This window comes from Manacus candei, unplaced genomic scaffold (genome assembly GCF_025592945.1).
Source record: "Manacus candei isolate 608988 ecotype Guabito, Panama unplaced genomic scaffold, ASM2559294v1 h1tg000029l, whole genome shotgun sequence".
NCBI lineage: Eukaryota > Metazoa > Chordata > Aves > Passeriformes > Pipridae > Manacus > Manacus candei.
The window spans coordinates 281,085-298,827 of record NW_026138077.1 but is presented as its reverse complement, the minus strand read 5'-3'; the positions used below and the strand labels follow the sequence as shown (position 1 = coordinate 298,827).

Genomic DNA, 17,743 nt, shown 5'->3' with positions numbered 1-17,743 from the left:
TTTGAGGGCAAGGTTTCTATTAAGATATTTTTTTTGTCATTTCCTTTACCTCCCTCTTTGAAAAGTGAACATCCTGGTCCTTTTGTTATTTGGTTAAGATTTGTGTTTATATATGCACACACACACATACACAAAATGTAACCCCCTGAAATATGTTGGTACAAAAGAAAAATAATTATTCTGTTTAAGTGAAAGAAAGAAAACAATTCTTCTGCTGGAGTGAAACAAAATGGTTCTAAGCAAAGAAATTCAATTAGCAATGTTGGGGGTTTATGTTGTTTTGGTTTTTTGTTGTTTTGTTTTGGTTTTTTTGTTGTTGTTTTTTGTAAAAGCATCAGTAAAAATTGAGTGTTAATTCTATGTAAAGAAGTGGTGCCAAATCTATAAATACTTTTGCTGGGAAAAATCCTACAAGGTATGACTGAGAAAAACAGTTTCTTTTGTGTGCTGGGTTTTATTCTGTCTTAATTTATTTCTCCTTACTTCCAAAATCCCTTTCAAAAGGGAAAGCAGCCTTGTTCTCATCTGTAAAATAAATTAACACTTGCTCCAGTATGTCAGTCGATGGTCAGCTTCTCCACACTGTCTGATACACTTTTATTATAACGTGAAACTGGATTTTGGGTCTGTTTTGGACGAAATCAATAATTAGTCTTTGACCTACTAATTTACTTAGAACCTTGAATTTCCTCTGGATCATGTGCTAATTTGCTAGAGGCAATCCCCTGCAGTTTTTCACTCTGCTGGATTAGAAGTGTCCCTTTAAAATGTTCATCCTGAAGGGTTTGATTCAATGCATTTAATTTCATGTAATACATTTATCACTCTTTTTAGTTGGAGGCTTGCAAAAAAAAAAACCCTAAACCTCATCTTTAGAAAAGTATTGATCTTCCTTCATGATCAGTGACAAATATGACAGGAACTCGTCATCCCAGAGATTACTCCAGGATGGGATGAACTCTGGGAGGAAGGAGACTGAACAGAGCCCTGCCAAGGAAAGGAAACAGTATGAAAGGCAAGGAGAAATAGGAGGTGGGAAAGAGAGTTTTCAGAGCACAGTGGATGAGCAGAGAGCAGACATTTTCATTTGTGATGGCAGCAGATGTAGTCTGTGCTTGAGTGCATTGTCAGGAAGGAGCTTCTAGGAAATAATTTCCATTTTTTTTCTTACCCATGTACAGATGCTTGAGGACTGTGGTCTGTATGTGCCTGTCACAGTGTATGGTAGTGAAGTAAGGAAGTGTTTCCATGTCAAAAAATGCTTTATTTGAAGCAAATATACAAAAAAAAAATGTTTGAAAACATCTAAGTGTTAGAATATAATTGTTTTTTTCCAACAGAACTCATCAGAGTAGCCTGATGGGTGACAAATCCCTCGTGTGGGTAACAGTGTGTTCAAGTTTTGCCTAATTTTAATCTGTTAAAGTTTCTCTTGACTATGAAGTGCCTACCTGCTGGAGACACCTGGATCTGACTACATTGGGTTAAACTGTCTCCTGTAAAATAACTGTAACAGCCTTTCTCTGTGTAAAAGGCACTGCTTGTCCCCCCAGGATGCAGCCTTAGCTCCTCCATAATTGAGATTTTGTTGATGGCTTCTGTGGAAATTGGACCAGAAATAGGGCAGTTGGGAATACTGTGATGTCCTACTTTCCCAGACCCTGTTATGCTGCTTTGTCTCTGGAAATTGGTGATGTGTTCTGTGTCACTGCAAAAAATTTTGGCCAGAGCTCTTCTTTTAAAACATTGTAATGCAAAATCCAACATTAGGATGCATATTTAAGGGAGTGCAGAGCTACAGGACTGCACTGTGTGGGTTGTGTGGGTTGGCAGTTCATACAGAAATGCAGCAAATGCTGATTAGCCCTGAGCTCTGGTTTATTTAATATTTAATTTTTTTCCAATACCTTTGCATTGTCTAAAAGCAGTTTTCTGTAAGTCTCTGTAGTCGAACACTATTGACCAGCACCCCCTGACACGTGGCAGTAAAACATCAATATCTTTTCACCAAAGTGCATTTCAAGGAGCAGCTTGTGCTTGCTTTAAAATCAGAGCAACGATGCTGCCATTCTGCCCAAAGGTCAACCTAATCAAGGGCAATTTTTAGCTGTTGTTGCCGTTGGGTCTGTCCTTCTGCACCCCTGTGACTTACCCATCACTTCGGGGCTAGAGTTGCTTCCCTGGCTGGAATGTTTTGTCTCCCAGAGTTATTCTGGACAGGGGTGGTGCAAATTTAACTTTCTGCCCAGTGCTAGAATGAAACTGTGTCAACTAGTTGTCAACTTTGAAGTGTTTTCTTTTTTTTTCAGCCAGGTGGAATAGTTATATTTATATTATGTTTATATCCCAAGTGTGTGTTGTTCTTATCTGAATCTACGGTTCTCTTTTCCCGAGAAATTGATTTTTACAGCTGGTTAGATATTTCCTGAATTTCCCCAGACCTTTTGTGAACAGTGTAAGGTTCTTTGTTTCTCAATTCAGTCATAGGTTGTTGAAAATCAAATAGGTAGATTGTACTTAAAACTAACTAGGAAAGATAAAATTTCACAGGGCAAAACATTTGTGGCATATTTTTTATTTTAGTAGTGTTCCTGTGGCACTTAATAGAAGGAAAAATATTTTTCTGCTATTTATTTTATGCTAATATTTTAAATCAGAGGAAGAGCATATAAATAGCATATAAACATCTTTATAAGAAATCACATAATTACTTTTTAAATGAGATATTGTTTTCCATTTGAGAGATAGAATTGTTTGTGTGGAGTTAAAAAGGTCTTTATACATGTATGTGCCCATCTGTATTTTGGTGTATAAATGACTGCCTGGAGTATGACAGGGTAAAAGAACAGTGATAGCTAACAAATTATGACTGCATTTGGCTGTGGGCTTATTAATTAGATTTGCAGGTTATTTGATAGCTACGAGAGGCATAATTGAAAACTGGTCAGAGTGCTTACCCTGCTATCTGACAATATCTGTCACAGCACAGCCATAAAATAGTTATTGGAGTTTAGGGGTCACCTATTAGGGCATGTTAATGCACTCTGCAAGGCAGGAAAATCCACCCTGTGTCAGTGCTTTGGGCATTAATAAAGAACAAAGGTAACTGCAGGCTGAGGGTGTGCTGTGGGGAGGAGGGCTTGGGCCGGCATTAAATCATCTCCACGACATCACAAGACGTGGATTTTTTAATGAGCTTTAAAGGTGTAACAGGCTTTTAATTTTTCTAGATATGCTTTTGTAGTTTGTCACTGGTGCTAGTGTAGTTTTAAGAGAATTTTAAGTAGTAATGATTGGTTTCTGTGGGCAGGAGGATGGATTGCTTTTACATGACCTTTTTTTTTTTTACTAAAGCCAGATGCATGTTGACTGTGTAGTTTATATGTTTCATTGATTTCCACCCCCCGTGGCAATAGCCATTGCAATGCTGCATCTGTAGTAAAACCTGATATTCTTATAACTCGTGGTTTCTTCTTTACAGGTCGGGGCACATTTCACACCCCTAATTGCATTAAACCAAAAAATGTGGTGTTATATGAATGTAAAAGATGAGAAAAGGATTGCTCAGGGAGCTCAGAGCAAGCAAATTGCACAGCCCACATTTTCTCTGCCTGGTTAGTGGGGAGCCTGATAGAGCTGTGTAGGCAGTTTCCATGAAATTCGTGAAGTGCTTGCCTTTTCTGGTGGGGGTTTAAACACCTCTAGGCAAGGGTGAGAGGAATCTCCTCCGAAGGAAGGAACTAATGAATAATTTAATTGTAGTTACTGTTCAATCCATAAGATAATTGCTTAATTGGGTAGTTGTCTGTGTGTTTGAGAAGAGTAACTGCCTCCTTCAACGTGTAGAACCTTTTTGGCTATAGGGAGATAAATAGGAAAAGGGATTTAGGACTGGGTTGCAGGATGGGTAGGAATTGTTCCAGGCATTGCCCTGTGTGTGTGTGTGTGTGTGTGTTCACTGCCATGTCTCACAGTTAATGACACGTGAAGTTTGGAATGTATTGGTGCCTGTATTGGCCTTGGCTGTGTTAATTAAATCTCACAGAAATGGTAACCAGATGACACACTTATCTGCAAGGAAGAATTAAGAACAAATTACACGGGGTGTAATAGAGATTTTTCGCGCTGTTACGTTTGTACCCAGCTTGCAGTTCCAAGCAGTTCTTTGCCTTAATTCTGGGATATGAAGCCAAATTCATATCCAAATTCATATAACACCAGGTATTTCGTGGTGCTGCTCAAAGAAATAAGGTGTCATTTTAATGGCCAGGATGTTTCTCAAGTAGCTAAATGTGGTGGAAGGCTTTGTTTCCCTTTGTGTATATAACTGCTGCAGTTGTGTGGATGTTTTCAGCAAAGGTTGTAAATGCTGTAGGGGCTGGCATTTCCAGGGGACCTGCCAGGAGAGGAATCTCCTTCCTCTGAGGCAGCACAAATCAAATTAGCGAAGACTGAGTTCTTTCTTCTAATTGTGAGAGTTCTGTCAAATCTGTTTAATACTGAGATGCAGCTGACCCACTTGTGTTTGGCACCTGTTAGTGACCAGGAAAAAAAGCACAAGTTTCAACTATTGTTGAAGTTTTCAGCTTTGGTTTTGTTAAACACATAACCTGCAGTTTGGTTTTTTTGCAACTGAAATGGTTTTTATGGGTGTATTTTAGTGTGATTAAAATATCCAATGGCAGCCACTGTCATATTTGAGACTTAAAAGTGTCCTTAAGGACTTGCAAATTAAGATCTTTGCAAATCAGAAGTCAAAAGTGTTAATATGACCTTGTTAATAACTCAGTGCCAATAAATGTGTGATAAATTTGCACGTTAAATGCATACAAAGGTGTGTGAGGGGGTCAGTTTAAGGAGAGAGCTGTCAGGTTTGGAGTGACACAGGTCAGGGCTGTAGGACCAGCACTGCACACACAGTCTGAGCTCTTAGGACCTTATGGTTGTTTTGCTTTTCCCTAGACTGCAGCTACTGGTGGGATACTCTGTGGGATACTCTGGTACACTCCATTTTCTACAGAACAATAGTGAGCGTGGCTGTACCAGTGGGAAGTTGTTGTTATTATTGGATTCTGACTTTTTTTTGACTAGGATTTTTAACCTATAATTTCCCAAGCATTTGGATAGGGTCGCAGTGTGTGCTCGTGTCTTCTGTACTGTTACTGCTGAGGAACGGAAAGATTCAATTAAAAACAAGGTCTTTCCGAAATTATTGCACACAAATTTCGAGTGACTCGCTGGCAGAGTATATTCTGCTTGGTACTAGAAAATCCAAATGATTTGCTCATCTGCTTTACTTGCAGGGAGGACACAACTCCCAGCCATCAGCAGACTTGCTCTTGTCAGGAAGGCTCTTGTGTTAGCACAAAAGATAAGGCCAAAAGCACCAAGAGCCAGGGATTGAGTCTCCTTTAATCTGTGTCTGAACATTACTGGGCATGAAGGAGCTGCTGCCTTGGTGTGACAGTGACACCCAGGCGGGGACTCCTGCAGAGCCTTCACTGCAGAGCCGTGTCAGGAACCCCCTGGGATTTCAGACCCCACATCTGCGGCTTCCCAACAGCCTGCCAGACACAGCATCCCTTCTGGGAAGAGCTGTGGCAATTCCTATACCCACAGGAGAAGGAAGTAATCAAAGTTGAGTGTGGCTAAAAGCAGCCAGTGATATTTGTCATTCCCCGTTTCATTCGCTAATGAAAACTGCACAGCTTTCGGCAGTTTTACACTCTGGTTTTTCCAACCCAAAGAAAGTGGGGTTTTATATATGGCTGTAACTGAAGGAGATGAGAGGAAGAAATATTTGTGCACAAAACAACCCTGGAATTTACTAACAGCTGGAAGGGAACTGTGGCGACTGGCCCCATCCCTGTTTTCTTCTGCTGGGCTTTTTGTTAGCAGGAAATGGGAAATACACATTAAAAGTAAGAAATGACTGGAGAGAAAATATCTTTCTGAATACATTCTAGGTCTTAATTTTTCTGTGTCTTAAGGCAAAACTTTTTTATGATTTATGACCAGACTCTTTTTCTCCTGATTTGATCCCAGCTGTTAAAATACTAGTTCATAACAGGCATTTCTGGTATTGGTTCCTACTGGCATGAGCTTGAATTCCTTATTTTTTAAATACCATTTCATGAGATACTCCTGGCTTCCAAGTGATTCCTGGATAAGAATATTGTACACAGCCTGTTTTCCCTCTTCAGTAGCCTTTTAACTAAGGGCAAAGGACCTGTTTTTCAAGTTTTGGAAACCACTGGAATGATGCAAGTATGTGTGTAATTGGATCCATGCCTGGAAGAGCTGTTTAGAAACCATAATTTGCTGACATGACATAAATTTTTTTTCCAGTCATGACGTGATTTGAAACCCCTCTAGCACAGCAATTTAAAGCAATTTTGTTCTTGAAATATCACGCGTAAGGAAAAATAAGTCAGACGACATTGTTCTGAGATTATTGTGCATTTTCTGTCAAATACTTTGAGTACCACTGAGATTTTTCTTCCTTTTTCTGAAAGTATAGATTAATTTGCACAAGGAAATGTAGATTTTTATATAACACTGTAGAGAATCAATCTGGCACAGCTGGTAAGGTTTTGCTGTGTATGTGATAAATAGTAAATTGAGGCCAGTGGAGCTTTTGTTGTCTGCAGGGCCATTTTTTGCATTAATATATGGGGTGCCCCATGCATACAATAGACCTAAAGAAATACTTGGTTCAGAGAGGCCTAACTTGGATGTCTTCACTGCATAGTGGGTTTTTTTGATGGGTTGCACTCGGCTTCTCAAGGCCTATTCATTGAAATCAAGGTCAGTGGTAGTAATCTCTTGGTGCAGTGTCAATCTCAATTATAGTGGAGGTAACAAAATGAAATGGAACTATGATTTTAGGTAGATAAGTTCCAGTAACTTAGCCTGACATTTGACCTAAATAGAAATGTGTGTTCATAATGAAGGTATTTGAAAATATCAAGGTATAAAGTAGTGCACTGGTATTGTATGGTAGCATGTCTGTAACCAAAATACTGGAAAATTGATGGTTTTTTTCAAATACTTTTAACAGTGGTCCATAGAGATTTTCATTTATAATAATAACTTAATTCCTACCTGGAAATAATGTGGAATTCTGTCCTTTTGCATGTACCTGCTGCGAAAAGGCTCCCTAATAGTTTATTTACAATCAAAGTGGGAGAGAAACAACCTTGACACTGTTGTTTGAGTGGATTTATTATTGTCAACACACTGCTCAGTCACTGTCATTATGATCTCTGCAGGACACTGGCTGTTGTATGGAATAGCAGATCCCCTAATTAGCAGTAGAAAAATACTGTTTAGAAGGTGCAATACAGGAAGGTGAAAACTAGCCCAGTGTAAGTCTGGTGGGAGAAGGCAGATTAAAACAGTCAGAGTCTGGATGCATTCTGTTACTGTATAATAATTTTACACATGTAAATACAGAAGTATTATCCCACTGCCTGTAAGACATTAGGTTCCTGTTTTTGGAAACTCAAGGTGCCTCTTTAAATGTGTGACCCGAGCCAAGGGTTGGGTAACAAGACCATCTGTGTTATCAGTGTGACACTGCAGAGCACATTAAACCTCACACTGTCACAGGTGCATTGTTCAAGCTTAAACAAAAAGGGGAAGATTTTTTTTTTGTTTGGTTTGGGGTTTTGGGTTTGATTTTTTTTGTTTAATTGGTTAAGTATTATATTTGCTGAGTTTGATAAACACTTTTTGACACCTTTGTGCCCCATCTTCAGGCTGTTTGCTTCCTTTTTCCCCGTGGTCTAAAATTGCAAGGTTATCCCTGATTTTGGCCAGAGATAGAGATCCACTGAACAGCAAAGACATGAACTCTGGGACTTCTTTACAAATTTAAATCAGATCCTTAATTATGACGTATTATGACCTCCTGTCTTCTCCTTTTGTTAACAGGATCTGTTTTTACCCTCAAAGTCCAAGTCAATGACATCATCAGTCACCAGTACCTGCGACAAGCAGTGGTGGAAGTGTTTGTGAACTACACAAAGACAAACTCTACTCTCACTGGAAACAATGGAGCAGTGTTAATAAAAGTGCCCTACAAACTGGGGTTAAGCCTCACCATTGTCTCCTACAAGGATGGCTACATGCTGACACCTCTGCCTTGGAAGCCTGCGAGGATGCCAAGTGCGTAAGCATCTTACAATCCTATTATTAAACTCGATCTGCCTGTAATTAAATTTCTCCACTAAGCTGTCTGGGTAGTTGCTGTCAGCTCAGCGTGGAGTGAAGTCAGTCAAGGGAGGCAGAGCATGTCAGTGTGCATCTAAGGGTGAAGGATCTGTTAGTCTTATCAAAATTCTTGTTAACGGAAGACAGAAAATAGCCCTTTTTTAGCTCTGAGTAGGTTATGTGGTGCTACAGAGTGAAGTCTGAGAAATTGTTTGCCTAGAGTTAGCAAAGAGCTGGTAGTGTGTTTAGACAAAAAATCCTGTTGGCTTGAGTAATTCCTGGAGTGCCAGTGCTTTGTGTCCTGTATAACAGGTACAACCTGTTGTTACAGCTCCCTTTCAGAAGTGTTTCCTCACAAGTTTTCCTTTTAACTATTACATGCTCTTAAAAAGGCACATGTTTGGTTTTTTTTAAAGAAATAGACTTTTAAGAATTCTAGCCTCCATAGAAGGCATAAGACAGGAAACATTCAACAGAATTCTTCCTGCCTAAACACTAAAATTCCTGCTCTGGACAACAGGAGTAATTTATTTATTCAGTCTTCATATGCTCTTTGTTTTTTTTTAATTGCTCTGTTCAATATTCCTTCAGAATCAGGGGTCTTAGAGGATTTTTTGTTTTGGTTGCACACTGTAACAGATATTATCATTTTCCACAGTATACTCGTCCGTGACACTTTCATTATTCCCACAAAATCAAGCTAATATATGGCTGTTTGAAGATACTGTCTTAATTACTGGAAAACTGTCTGGTAAGTTGAGTGCATGAAGACTCTAATTAAACACTTTGTGATAACCATCTGTACACACACCAATGAAAATTAGTCATGTTCATATTCTCATATAATACCTGTCTACTGTGAGCCAGATTTTCAGTTAATTATAAATTTCTATGTGAGGCTGTGACAAGTGCTAGACTAGAAATGCACAAATCATGGAAAAAATGGGTGAAAATGGGTTGTTATGCTAAGTGGATTTCTGAAGGGTAATAAAAACACTGTTGGTGTGTTTTACTGTGGCTAAGATAAAATATTACTCTTTTACAGATGCCAAATCTCAGCCAAGTGTTCAATTTCCAAAATTTTTAATAAAGCTTCCAACAAATCACCATATTACAAATGTTACAGCCTATCTGACAGTGCCAGAGCAATTTCTGAAAGTGGACAGCTTTCTCTATACAACAGGAATTCTTCTAAATAAATCAGGTATGTAAATATGTTGTTTAAGAATTTTGTTTAAAATAGAAATCTTCAAATTACAATGCATATCAGTGTACAGTGTTTCAGAGAAACATCTGCTTAATTTAAAAGGTCCTGAACCTGCTTCCATTGTATTGTATCACAAAGCTTTGTTCCTTAGGAGTAAGCTATAAACACAATAAGCAATATCACTCTTTTCTTTTGTTTCGTGGAGTACAGAACATAACATACCTTGCTGCACTGAAATACTCCCTCAGAGTCTACTTTTAACATGTATGCTCAGGATTTCATAAGGCTGTGGAATTGGTTTAAACACCTTAAAAATCAGGTTATGGCCAGCGTAAACTAGATGAATATAAAGCAATCAGTGAAACTGCAGCAGTTGGGGTTTTCTGCATTTTCACTGCAGTGATTGGTTCTAGGAGCTTTACACCCAGCACAAAGACTGTGTGGAATCTCTTGCTTGGCTCACAGTCAGTCAGTCTGTGCAAGCCTGTGTGGGACCAAGTGGCCACTTGCACAGTTGTGTCATAGAGCACAACTGGAATCATGTTTTCTGTGCATCTGTTTCACTGGAGAAGCACTAAGTGGTTTCATGAGTCATAACACCCTGCTGTTCTACCAACAGATTCTTTAGTGTTTGTTTAGTATTTTAGTATTTTTTAGTATTAGTATTCTATCAGACAGTTTTCCAGTGTGCCTAAACACAGTAATCTCTGTTAGGTTGTACTGTGTGCAGTCCCATCTTTCTTTTGTTCTTTCTATTCCCAGCAGATCTGAAGCAATGAGGCTCTTAAATTCATTGCAGTGCATGAGAAGGCCACTACATGGCTTATTTGAACTTGGCATGCTCTCTTCTTTAATATTAATTGAATTAAATTCATCACATATACTGATATTTTGACGTGCATATTTTAAAATCTCTCATCTATATTTTACCTCTTCAAATGGAAAGCAGAAGGGAAGAAGCACAAGAGAATAAGCAGTGTTTCTCCTCTTTGAGTTTTCCTTTCAATCTGTCTGGCATGTGTTTTAAATTATTCATACACTCCTAAAAGAATAGGCTTCCTTTCAGGGCAGGTGGAAGCTAATTGATATGTGATGTGCCAGGAGTTCTCTCACAGCCAGCTTCGAACAGCTTGCCTGGGTTTAACATTGTTCTGCTACTTGCTAATTCTCTTTCAGCTTCCTTCACCATCTTGTCATATTGTGCATTCTGAAGTATTTGCAAACTGGTGAAAGGAAAACAAACTTTCAGACTGCATTGTAAAGCTTTGTATATGAAACATTTCCTTTTGAGTGCTTTGACCAGCCTCGTGATTCAGTTAATTATAACTGCCACTCTGGAAACTTAATCCTTACAGGAGAGTTTGCACACATCTTCAGTTTGATTCAATGTTATGTACATTGCAACTGTGCAAAAATTCTTGTCTTATCTGTCTTTCACATAAGGTAGCTAGTTTGTAATCTGATTATCTGAGGGGAAAAACCCTTCTTCTGCCCACTCCCAAACTGTGTTTTGCTTCATCATTAGTTCTACAGTCAGCATTGAACCTCGATATCACAAGTCTGTTTCTCTTACAGCACTGGGTTTTATTTCAATCATAAGATTTTGGGAGTCCAAAAGAAAAGAAAAGCTGTTTATTTGGCCGAGTTGGTGACAGCTGACTGCATAGCTGGATGTGGAGGAGGACTTGAGTTTAGTTACAATGAGGATAGATTCTTAATCCTAAATATTTCTTTTAAAACAAACTGTAATTGGAGAATTACAGACAAGCTTTTTCTCACCTTTAGGTTTTAAAAGCATGGAATTAACTCCTCTTGCTGCCATATGTGTAAATGTTCTTTTGACTGGGAAAGAACTGAAAGTAAACGGTCCCATTCAGATTACACTTCCTCTCCCCTCAACTACTGTAAAACCAGGAGATGCTGTACCTGCATGGACATTTGATATGAAAACTGGTAAGTGGGCTGAGTTATTTGTTATTCTGCCTTCTTACACATGCCTTTGTTTTTGGACACGTGACACTGTGGGTCAGGGAACACCGATAGCACTAAGATATGAAGTGGTGGTCAACAAGTTTTATTAGGGGTTCAGTTTTGGGGTTTTTTTTAAATGGACTAGCTTGAATTGTTCAGAAGTATTTCCCTGCTTTCACTAGTTAAAAGAACTTTGGTAAAATTCATTAGCATTCCTGTTGCCCAAATTTTTAGTGTACTGGATTTTTATTTGCATGGGAGTCTAAGTATTCACGGAACATACATTTTAGGTGACGATAAATTTTAAGCCTGGTAATTTTGTGAATGCCTTCTTAAGAGCAAACCAGTCAGAACTGAAGGTTTGGCTGCTTTGTTTCCTAGAGCGTAGCTCTGAAGCTGCTTTGACGTTGGAACTGGAATAGATGTTACTTCAGTTAACAAAAGCAATTGAGAGAGTGAAATGAAGGGGAAATAGGAGTTATCAAAGGGAACAACATGGTTCTTGCAGTGTGCATGCAAAGAGGAGGCTGGGGATTAGTCATTCTGAACCTTTTGTCATCCCTTCATGTCTAATTTTAGTCAAGAGTGAGTAATGAGCTGTGTACACTTAACCCTTTTAGGTGTCCTGTGTTAGGTGTGTGTGCATTAGTGTCCTGATTACAGTGCACCTTAAACTTGCCATCACACTTGGTCTTGAAAAATGCAAGTGAGTGAAGAGGTGTGTCTGCTCCTTATTAAGGCAAAAAGTTTTTATTCAGCTGTTGGAAGGACAGGAGAGGACACCAACTCCAACCAAGTGTTGTTTACATGTTCAAGAAAGAAACGGATCATCCTAATAAAGAACAACCAACCTTTAGTTCTTTGGTTGAATTTGAATTAAGAACATGCTAATAAAAAATTGTCTAGGCTAATAAAAAATTGTGGGGAAAGAGTAAATAAGATAGGTTTTGGCATAGAAGGTTAACTCTGTCTAAACACTTGGGAGGCTTCAGAGGGGCAACTGATGGTACAAGATGGCATTTTTCATCAAAGAAAGGGTTTTAGTCTGATGTGGTAAAACAGCACAAGGGGTTTTAATTTCTTACTGCCACAGCCACTTTTGCCAGCTCCTGTGCCCACCTGTGCAGAGTTGTTTTAACTTACTAAACAAAGCTAAGTCAACAATGTTATTAAAATAAAAAGTTGACAGAACTGGACCAACTTGGCACAGGGTCGGGTTAGAGTATAAACCAGGGCAAGAGCAGGGAGCATGGTATGCTGACCCATAAAAATAAAACCAGTTGGCTTTTTCCTCCTCTGACAGAGGTTCCATAAAGGTAAACCATTTGTAATGGATGCTCACTGAGGGGTGGTGTTCACATGGAGCCTTCACTGCTGCTTGCTGAGGAGAGCACAAGGAGGGCTGTGAAAAAGGAGAGAAACTGCTGGGGCATAACTCTTTAACTTCCACGTTTTCTTCCATTTCCTCCTCTCTACAGTGAAAATTTGCAATTGTATTCACTCTTCTGGAATTTTTATACCTAAATACGTTTATTTAAGTTTTACCTTTTTGATTTGACACGTGCAAAATGACAAATGAAGGTTGTGGAGACAACCTGTGGAGCTGAACAGCTCAGCTCTCCAGCAAGCATTCCAGAGCATCCATAAGTAGCAGTAGGCCCCCATCTGAGCTGAATGCAGAGCTCCTGCTGCATGGAATAATGAGGCTCTGGCATCCAAGCTGTGGCATGTGGGATGTCCCCAGCAGGACACTGCCACACTTTTAAACCCTGAAGTCCTTGGGTGATGTGTGGGGATGGTAATCAGAGCTCCCGTGTCAGTATTGGTAGCGGGAGGGGAACGTGTCTGTGTGTGGTGTGGGCTGATCCATATGCACCAGGAAGAAGACAGAAGCAGTGTTCCCTGGGGTTACTGCAAGTGTAGTAGTGCTGAGAGTGTTCCTGGAAAATGAGCTTTGGTAATTATATTCCAGCTGCTGTGAATGCAGAATTTATTGGAGGATACTGAATGCGGCTTCCTTCTCTCTAAATATTTTACTGTATTAGTGCTAAGAGTACTTAGTGGGTTTTAATAAAATTACACAAAACCAGAAAGCTTGTATTGCAACATTAAATTGAGAATTATATCCTCCTGTTTGAATGGCAGTAAATCAAGAGAAAATGAGCTTACTCATAAGTCACATTTCAATGTTTTCCTTAATACCTAGTATTTTCTATGGAGTATATTGGGGGGAGATGTAATTTACTGAAGAGGACAGCAAAGATTGTATAACTACTTATAGATTTGTTCAATCAAGATAGAACTTCTGGACACCTAGAAAATTTTTTTGCCTTCTGTATGTGGTGTTTTATGCTTGTTTTTATCTGCCTGTAAGTAGCCCACTGTCTGTATTTGTAAAGCAATAGTTGTGCAGGGTAGTGTCCACTTGCCCTAGAGTAGGCAGGACAGAGAATTTGAGGATCTGTCTGTCTGTAAGAGAGGTAGGGATGGAAGACTTTTCCAGCTGGTCTTTCTCCCAACTCTGGACAGGAGATTTCTCAGGTAGCTGAGAAACCAGCACTTCTAGGGCTTTGGGTGGTTGCTGCTGCTCTTCCCCTCTGCCAGCCATCACCAGCAGCAGGACAAAGCTGCATGTTTTACTGCCAGGTGATATTTTCTCTGTGTCCCTGTGTGTGTGTGTATCTGTGGCAGGTGTCAGTTCTCATCTTTACATCCTGGTTGGCAGATATTTACTTTTCTGCTTTGCTGAAAAGAAGGGTCCTGGAAGAAAATTGGATTGAAATTCATATAAGCTCCAGCTTATAGTTTTGATGCTGTGGTTATTGTTCTTTTAAAAAAGCTGGTGGTTCTCTCTCCCTCTCTGTATTTGTATTTGTTGGAAATATAAGGTTGTTTATATGAGGTTGTTTCATGTCCTTAGAATTTCACAGATGGCCCACAGTAAATGTATTCAAGTGAGTTAAATATAATTCTGTCTCTTCTAAGGGATGCTTTATTAACTGTAGAAGCTGGCATACCATAATACCTGTCCTTTGAGTGTCCAAACAGATGGTGTGGAATCTGTGTCCTAACAACAGCCCTTCCTTGGGCTAACTGAACTGTTATTGCCTTGGGGCAGGGAGGAGGAGAGAAACATTCAAGACAAACATTTTTTATTCTATTGTAGTTTATCAGATTAAAGTGGTTTCCCACTAAATTCTGCTAGCCAGTGTTAAACTTGTGTTCATATGCTTCAGTTACCTGCTCCTTCATTTTTCAGTCTTGGCCTTCATACATGCTTAAGCTCATATTAAGCTCATTTCTCAAATTATCTGTGTGCATATCTATGAAAAACGTTTATAAACAGAAAAAGAATGATATTAAGCTTACCTTTGGTAAGTAATGTTGATGCTTTGTTTCAGAGTAAATGGCCACAGAGGGACATTTGCAATGAAAATGTGAGCACAGAAAGTTTGCACGTTTAGATAAAGGTGTGGAATAAATAGTGTCTGGGTCAGAAGTTTCAATTTTTCTTGTGTATTTTTGGTAAGAGCTTCATGGCTGATGGTTTGAGGGCTGAGAGAATTCTGCATGGCACGTGCAATATTTTGTCCTTGTCGTTGCAGGCGCTTGGGTGAACCGCGGGCTGGGAATGGTGAAGGAGGCAGATGGTCAGTTAGTGTGGACATACACTGCTCAGCACCTGGGCTACTGGATAGCAGCTCCACTGCCTGGAACCAGAGGTATTGCCACAACTGCCAGCAAGGGAGCTGTGACCAGGGGAATCTAAAAATGAGCAGGATTGGATCCCTTGCTGCTGAGGGTCATGTGCGACAGGAGGAGATACAACAAGAACATGAGTCTTGGGTAAAACAGACCCACTTTATGTAGACTTGTGGCATGTGTTGCAAATTAGCATGAAGGGATCTATCAGAGAAATGGTCTGTCTAATTTTAAACATAAGACATCATTAGACATCATTAAAAAAGACCATTTTTCTAAGTCAGACAATTAATACAAATGTCATCTGACCGGAATCAAGTAGATGTCATGGTAAGGCTTTAGTTCTTGAGATGAACCTTTGAAGGTGCATTATTTTGTAACCACTGTATATTTTCTAGTTTGCTGAAATAGCAAGGTGAAAAGGGAAGGATGAGCACAGAGGCAATGGAACTCAAAATCACTGGAAAAGGACAGTTCAATTTATTAGCTACAGCTCTGCCCATCAAGTGGAATTACTTGGTTTTGAGATCTAATTCTTGTTTGGTTTTGTTTGACAATCTAGAGTCCATTATTAGTGCAGTTTCCAAGGACATAACAGCCTATCACACAGTGTTCCTTACGGCCATACTGGGAGGTACTGTTGTCATCATCGTCGGATTTTTTGCTGTTCTTCTCTGTTACTGCAGGTAAGCAAAAAGAGAAGCTCTAGTAAGCTCATCAGGAAGGGAATTTAAGGTTGATAAAATAGTCTTTTGAAGCTGAGACTTGTTTCATTAGCAATAATGTGTAGCCTAATATTTCTTCAAAAATTCCTGTTATTACAGAACTTCATTTTAAGTTTGTGATGTCACATTACACTGTAATTTTTTAATCAAAATGCAGTCTTCAGCTCTGTTGGTGAACAGCCTAATATTTCCTAGTGTGCTCTGCAGTCACTTTGCATCTCTTTTGCATAGGGATAAATGTCATCGGACACGAAAGAAGGAGAAAAATACGACTAAGCTGGAGGTCATCAAAAGAGACCAGACAACATCAACAACTCACATAAATCACATCAACGCTGTCAAAGGCTCTCTAAAGTTGGAGGATAGCTCCCAGCTGTACACACCGAAGATTTCCTCGTACAGCCCTCCGAGAAGGGTGTCCACAGACACAGAAGATGGAAAATCACGGGACAACTTTAAAATCTACACCGAGGATGCTTCTTACCAGTCATCCTGTCAGACTGGCCAGTCCAGAAGTTCAGCCCATTCCCTGGAGCCTAGTGCTGGAGTGAGGCATTTACAGCAGCCAAAGCTCAGTAACAGTGCTATTTCCCAGGCTCCCCGGGACATTCCAGACCCAAACAGGTACCTCTCAGTGAAAGAGGAGATGTATGGGCTTTCCCATATCCCTGAACATCTCATGCATATTTACAATCAACCTATTGCTATTCTTCAGCCCTCTGACCTTTTCCACTCCCCGGAACAACTGCATCCTGCTAAATCAGCCACTTTGCCAAGGAAAGGGCAGCTGGTGTATGGCCCCATGATGGAGCCCATGGACCGGGACAGTTACATGCAGACACTGCCGAAAATGCCAGGGCATTCCCACCCCCAGCCTGCTGCCTGCAGGGATGAGAGCAGTGCCCTGGATGGGGAAGAGGGCCTGCCTTCCCAAACCTCCAACTGGGGCCGCTACACCAACAGCTTGCTGGAGTCTGTCTCTGTTCCCGGGACGTTGAACGAAGCAGTTGTAATGACTCCGTTTTCATCAGAACTCCAAGGAATTTCAGAACAAACGTTGCTGGAACTCTCCAAAGGAAAACCATCTCCACACCCTCGAGCGTGGTTTGTGTCCTTGGACGGGAAGCCAATAGCTCAAGTGAGGCATTCTTTCATAGATCTGAAAAAAGGCAGAAAAACAGAGAGTAATGATACCAGTCTGGACTCTGGTGTGGACATGAATGAGCATCATCCTAGCAGGAAACTGGAGAGAGAGAAAACTTTCATTAAAAGTATGCCACATTCTAAGATTCTTTACTTGGAAGATCTGGATCTGAGTAGCAGTGAAAGCGGGACCACGGTTTGCACTCCAGAGGACCAGGCTGTGAGGCACATTATGGAAGGAGGGAATGGGCCAGTTGTAGAACAGCATGATGAGGAAGGTCTAAGAAAAAAATCTGTATCAGGAAGTCATGAATCTGGTATCCTTTCTGCTAAAAAAAGGGATAGACCACCTCTCACAAAAAGAGATAGCAAAACCAATATCTGGAAGAAAAGAGAGGAGAGGCCGCTTATTCCTATAAATTAAAACACAGTGTGCTTTGTGCTGTTGCTCTCCCTGCTAGTTGTTGACCTCTTGGCTGCTTCTGTAATTCTGCAGTGTTGGGTTTACAAGGAAAATGTTGTTTTCTAGTATCAAGAAAAGTTTCATTTTTGTAACGTACAGATTGAGTTACTAAACTTCAAGTGGGCAATTGATATTCAACGTGAATTGAAAACAGGGAAATGCTACCACTAAAATTTTGCATTTCCTAATTTTACTGGCAGTGTGGAGAAGGCCCACATTTTAATTAGCCCGTCATTCTTGGATACACCCCTGGGAATGCGCAGCGAGAAATGTAGGCACATGCTTTAATTTTTTTATACTTGTTGCTAATGCATTGGT

At 39.9% G+C, this 17,743-nt stretch overlaps 1 protein-coding gene across 1 annotated transcript in view; it reads left to right on the top strand.

Annotated features, from left to right (window-relative positions):
- The window catches only part of FAM171B (family with sequence similarity 171 member B), a 29,899-nt gene extending 12,381 nt beyond the window's left edge, over positions 1 to 17,518 (top strand). Inside the window, exons 2-8 of the mRNA XM_051791135.1 lie at positions 7,936 to 8,169; positions 8,873 to 8,965; positions 9,260 to 9,418; positions 11,207 to 11,374; positions 14,998 to 15,114; positions 15,657 to 15,780; positions 16,051 to 17,518. Of these exons, the coding sequence (XP_051647095.1) occupies positions 7,936 to 8,169; positions 8,873 to 8,965; positions 9,260 to 9,418; positions 11,207 to 11,374; positions 14,998 to 15,114; positions 15,657 to 15,780; positions 16,051 to 17,386 (2,231 nt within the window). The 3' untranslated portion in view covers positions 17,387 to 17,518. The remainder of the gene's footprint in view (positions 1 to 7,935; positions 8,170 to 8,872; positions 8,966 to 9,259; positions 9,419 to 11,206; positions 11,375 to 14,997; positions 15,115 to 15,656; positions 15,781 to 16,050) is intronic.
- Positions 17,519 to 17,743: the final 225 nt, after the last annotated feature.